Source organism: Arvicola amphibius, chromosome 12, assembly GCF_903992535.2.
Source record: "Arvicola amphibius chromosome 12, mArvAmp1.2, whole genome shotgun sequence".
Lineage (NCBI taxonomy): Eukaryota > Metazoa > Chordata > Mammalia > Rodentia > Cricetidae > Arvicola > Arvicola amphibius.
The window spans coordinates 115,442,505-115,447,982 of NC_052058.2; the positions used below are offsets into that span (position 1 = coordinate 115,442,505).

The 5,478-nt window shown below is 39.0% G+C and overlaps 1 protein-coding gene across 1 annotated transcript; it reads left to right on the plus strand.

Moving 5' to 3' along the window:
• The first annotated feature begins 3,796 nt into the window (after positions 1-3,796).
• On the plus strand, positions 3,797-5,102 carry LOC119802997 (WW domain-binding protein 4-like). Its single transcript, XM_038314190.1, is given in 3 exon segments — positions 3,797-4,070; positions 4,073-4,132; positions 4,134-5,102. Coding segments are annotated over 3 exon segments (1,134 nt in total). The 5' UTR covers positions 3,797-3,824; the 3' UTR covers positions 4,962-5,102.
• The last annotated feature ends 376 nt before the right edge of the window (positions 5,103-5,478 follow it).

Sequence of the window (5,478 nt, forward strand, 5' to 3'; positions counted from 1 at the left end):
ATAAGCATTTTATCCCCTGAGTCATCCCCTAGCCAGATGGTCCTACTTTGTGAACATTTTTCTACCAGGTGGGCATATTTTTTTCTTTATCAAGAGTTTCCTATAAGGATTGCTAACATTTGATTTTACACAGGTTCTCCTGAGGTCAATTTGATTTTTGCTCCCATATGAGTAATTTTTTAAAAAAAATTTAAATCGTTCGTAATCTCTTTCTATTAACTTTTCAAGGCCGATAGTCTTATTCTAAAATCTGGTGCACATTTTAATGTCCAAGTTTGCCTATCTTTTGTTTTTGAAAATGTTATTAATTGTTCTCAATTGACTTTACAGGTTTATAATTTATTCACTCACTGTTTTTTCTTTCCTAGCTCTGTCACTTGTATCATTTTGACTAGTTTTGTTTCTTGAAAGCTTTGTTTTAAAATGCCTCCTTTCCTATGAGTTCTGTTTAAGGTATAATATTTGGCATTATTCATTTGTTTTCATAGTCCTGTTGTAATCTTGATTTCTGAAATATTTTTTTTCTTAAACAAGGTCTCGTTTAGACTAGGCCACCCTCAAATCATTATTAAATCAAGGCTATTTCAAAATCCAAATCTCCTGCTTCCACCTGCCACGTGCTGGGGTTACAATCATGTAACCCACAACTGCTTCTTTTTTCTTTAGTTTTGTATAAGGTATTTTTCTTATCTAAATATAATCTTAATTTCATATTTCACATTTGTGGTTTGTTTACTATATTCTTTTGGAGAGTGGCAATGTTATGTGGTCATACACAATGATTCATGTGGTTATGAAACCCTGTAAATTCAGAACTGTGGTGAGCATTCAACCTAAACCTATTCAGAGGCTACATCAGGAACACCATCTGGTTCTTAATCCGTATTCGTTGTTTAACTATCCCCTTCCTTTTTTCCTTTCTTCCTTCTCTCCTTCTTTTGGTCCTTCATTTCTCATTTCTGTTAAGCCTTTTTCAAATCCAGTTAAACACTGAATCCTCTGGAATCCTCTCAGAGGGTATTATCTCCAACCCAAGGATACTATTTTCTCTATTATGGTTACACTTAGCTTTGAAAAGTTCCTTTAAGGCACAAACATATTTTATTCACTTTTATTTGTTTATACTATCCAGCACAGATATTTGAGAGGGAACAATGCAGTAAAAAAATGAAAGAATTAAAGCTAAAGGAACAACATTGCTTTCTTCTAAATTTTAAATGGAAAGAAATAGGAAAATATGGCTTGGGAGAGAGATCAGTCAGCAAAGTGCTTGTTTTCCAAGCACTGAGGGCATGTGTTCAAACCATAAAAATCATACTGAAAACAAACAAACAAAAAAGTCAGTAGGCATTTGTAATCCTAGCACTCCTGAGGGAGAAGCAAGAAAAGAAGCCCCCTGGTGCTCACTGGCACCTTCCAGGACACTAACAAAATGGGTCCAGGGTATAGCAAGATGGCTGTAAAAGGAACTACATGCCAAGACAGATGACCTGTGTTTGATCCCCAGAGCCACAAATGAAAGGAGAGAGCTAACTTCCTGAAAGTTGTTCTCTGACATTTATACATATGCTGTGCCTTGTGGACAGTGGCACACATACTGAGAGCCCTTTGCTGTGCACACACCAATCCTGCCCTGACATGTATGAACAGAAATAAGTAAATGTAAAGACTGATTTTAAAATGAAACAAGAAACCAACAAGATGAAGAGAATATAATGACTGGCCACCAAGATTGCTTGCCACACACATGGTTCATGCACACACACAAATATCAAATTTGTTTTAAAGGCTATAATTTGGTAGGTCCCATAGGAAAGTTTTAATATGTGCCAATTTTTATTTATTTTTAACAAAAAAACTATACGGAGTCTGCTAATCCTTTCATACACCTTTAAAATCTTGTTATCATATATAGATATCTGCTTACACATAGACAATTTATAAATATTTTATAATCATCTGAATTAAGCACATTGCTATCACTCATATGCAGATGAACCCGTCCAGTCCTACAGCTGTTCAGTCCCAAAGAAACACACAGAGTCTTATATTAATTATAAACCATTTGGCCTATTAGCTCAGGCTAATTATTAACTAAGTCTTACAACTTAAATTTAACTGTTATTCTTATCTATGTTTAACCACATGGCTTGGTACTTTTTCTCAGTAAGGCCTTGCCTTACTGTGTGTCAAGTAAGTACTTGCCTCCTCTCTGTCTGACTGGTGACTGTGTCTCTGATGTTTTATCTTCCCAGAAATCTCCTTGTCTGTTCACCCTGACTATATTTCCTGCCTGGCTACCACCCATCAGTGTTTAATTAAACCAATTGGAGTGACAAATTTTTACAGTATACAGAGCATTATCCCACAGAATTCATGTATTCAGTTCCTGTTTCTGTTATAAGTCAAAGGAAATCTGGAAGGAAAACAAAAATATAGCCAGTGTAGAATCAATGTCTTCAACAGAGGAAAGGAGCCAGAGGTAGCCAGTTAGTAAGTATTTAATATTTCAGATGTATCATCTATATCATATTCAATAGTCATCCTTCTCTGATTTCTATGTATTTGGTAATCAATGAAGTACAACTTTAGAAGTTTCATTAAATAATTTGCCTTATGTAATATGGTTTTTATGTGAAAACACACACACACACACACACACACACACACACACACACACACAGCTTTTAAAAAGCAAACTGATGATGTCCAAGAGTCCCATGCTGTGAATATTTGGTCTTCCATTGGCTTAGGATTCTCCATATTTCCTATAAAGTTTATTTCCTATTGCCACTTGGCTTACTACTTAATGTGAGATTTCCCTCTGTATGCTGTGAATATGTTTTATTACCCTTGGTTAATAAAGAAGCTTCTTTGGCCTATGGCAGGGCAGAATATAGTTAGGCAGAAAAACTAAACTGAATGAAGGGAGAAAGACTGAGTCAGGCAGATACCTGGAAAAGGAGAAAGATGCCATGTAGTGACCCAAGAAGGAAGAGAGAGAAAACCATGAGCCTCATGGTAAAATATAAAACAATATAAATGGGTTAATTTTATATGTAAAAGCTACTTAGAAGTATGCCTGGGTCATTGGTTAACCAGTGTTGTAATTAATACTGTTTCTGTATGACTATTTGGGTCTGAGCAGCCGAGATAACTTAGTGTAGTCCCATTTACAAAATGGCGTCCAAGCATTTGGGGCTAACCTGCATGGCCTGCCACCCACTTTGTCCCAGTGCTTGTATGTCCACTTGGTATCAGGAGGAACATAGCTGAGAGCACGGTTACACCGCTCAGCAGTCCCTGCCTGGGCAAGAGGCCGGATTGGGTCTTCTAGGCATGTGCAGGCCGGAGAGCATGGCAAATTCGTGCCACCATACACAGAGATATGTCCAGGCTTTGTGGAATGCTGTATGGCAGATTTGGCTTTTACTCAGACAAAAAGGGTTTATGTGCTGCACATTTGTTCCCAGAGTTGAGATGGTAAGCATAAATCCCACAGGGCAGTCCCAGAACTGGTGGTGAATGTACCTCTGCTATATTAAAAAAATCAAGAGAGGCAGAGCCAGCATCCATGGCCGCAGCAACCACACTGCTTACCACCTGTAAAAAGTGTCCCTTGTCAGAAAAGGATTTCAGAAACACAGTAGTTTCAGACACAAAAGACCTCTAAATGAGACACAGTGTATTTAAAAAATATATGTAGGGTCGGGGCCGCAGGACGCCAGGTCCGAGGACGCGGAGGCCCGGAGGTCCGGGCTCTCGCCGCCTGCTGAGCACCAGGGAGCACGGGATCGCGGGCTACGCCCAGAGCCTGCGCAGTCATGGCCGACTACTGGAAGTCACAACCAAAGAAGTTCTGTGATTACTGCAAGTGCTGGATAGCAGACAACAGGCCTAGTGTTGAATTCCATGAAAGAGGAAAGAATCACAAGGAAAATGTGTCCAAGAGGATCAGTGAGATTAAACAGAAAAGCTTGGACAAGGCAAAGGAAGAAGAAAAGGCATCCAAGGAGTTTGCGGCGATGGAGGCAGCTGCCCTGAAGGCATACCAGGAGGACCTGAAACGGCTTGGCTTGGCTTAGAGTCAGACATTCCACAGCCAAGTATATCACCAGTGACCAGCACTGTCCAGCCCACCCCCCACCCCATCAAATCAACAGAAAGAGAAGAAAAAGGAAAAGGAAAGAAAAAGAAAGACTTCGAAGGGTAGATGGGTGGAAGGCGTAACGGCTGATTGTCACTGTTACTATTACAATCTCATCACAGGAGCATCTCAGTGGGAGAAGCCAGAAGGATTTCAAGGGAACCTAAAAAAGACAGCAGCAAAGGCCATTTGGGTAGAAGGTTTAAGTGAAGACGGTTACACCTATTATTATAATACAGAAACAGGAGAATCCAAGTGGGAGAAGCCTGATGACTTCATTCCACACACTGGAGACGAGCCTTCTAGTAAAGACAGCGAAAAGTCACCTGACACCCTGGAAGAGTCCAAATCCTCAGATTCCCACAGTGACTCTGACAGCGAACAGAAGAAGGCCGGGGAGGCCACTGCAGACACGAAGAAACTAATCATCAAGTTTAAGGAATAAAATAAAAGTACTGAAAAAAGAACTGACCCGGAAATACAAAAAGAAAAAAGTACTCCAAAACAGAATCCATCGAATACAAGTGAAGAAAAGCCTAAAACGCTTAAGAAATCAACGAACCCTTATGGGGAGTGGCAAGAAATTAAAAAAGAGAGCGAGTCTCTGGAAGAGGTCGATTTGGAACTTCCAAGCACTGAAAACGAATATCTGTCAACTTCAGAAGCTGCTGCTGGAGAAATCAAAGTGGTATTTAAAGAAAAGACGGTCTCTTCTCTGGGAGCTGCAGCAGATGGGGTGGCTCCAGTCTTCAAAAAGAGAAGAATTGAAAATGGGAGATGTCGGAATTTAAGACAGCGAGGGGACGATGAGTGAGTGACTGGGAACGATCCGAGTGCTGTGGACAGAGGAGACGGCCCTTCTGAGCCTCTCTGTGCTCTGTGCACTATAGTGCTGCAGTTTACGTTTCTGCTAAATGTAGTTTATGTGACTCAGAATAAACCTTTTTTCATGTGAGATTTATTTTTGTTCCTTAAGTGGAAGCCTACCACATTGCATTGTAATACAGTGTATTATGTTCAATGTCAATATATATATATATATATATATATATATATATATATATATATATATATATATATGTAGGCTTGGGAGAAAGAGGAAAAAGAGTATAGACAGTTATAAAAAGAAATAGTTTTAAAAGAAAGTCTTTAAAGAGACAGTAAAAATAATATAAAACAAATAAGCCTCATAAAAATGAAACATACACAGAGTCTACATTTTGCAAATTATTGTGTTTTCTTTGTGTTTTTTGACTGCAGAGAGTCATTTGATTCTGGGGGCTGATGTGGGATAATTGTCTGTATTCTGTCAGTGATGTTTTAAATAAACA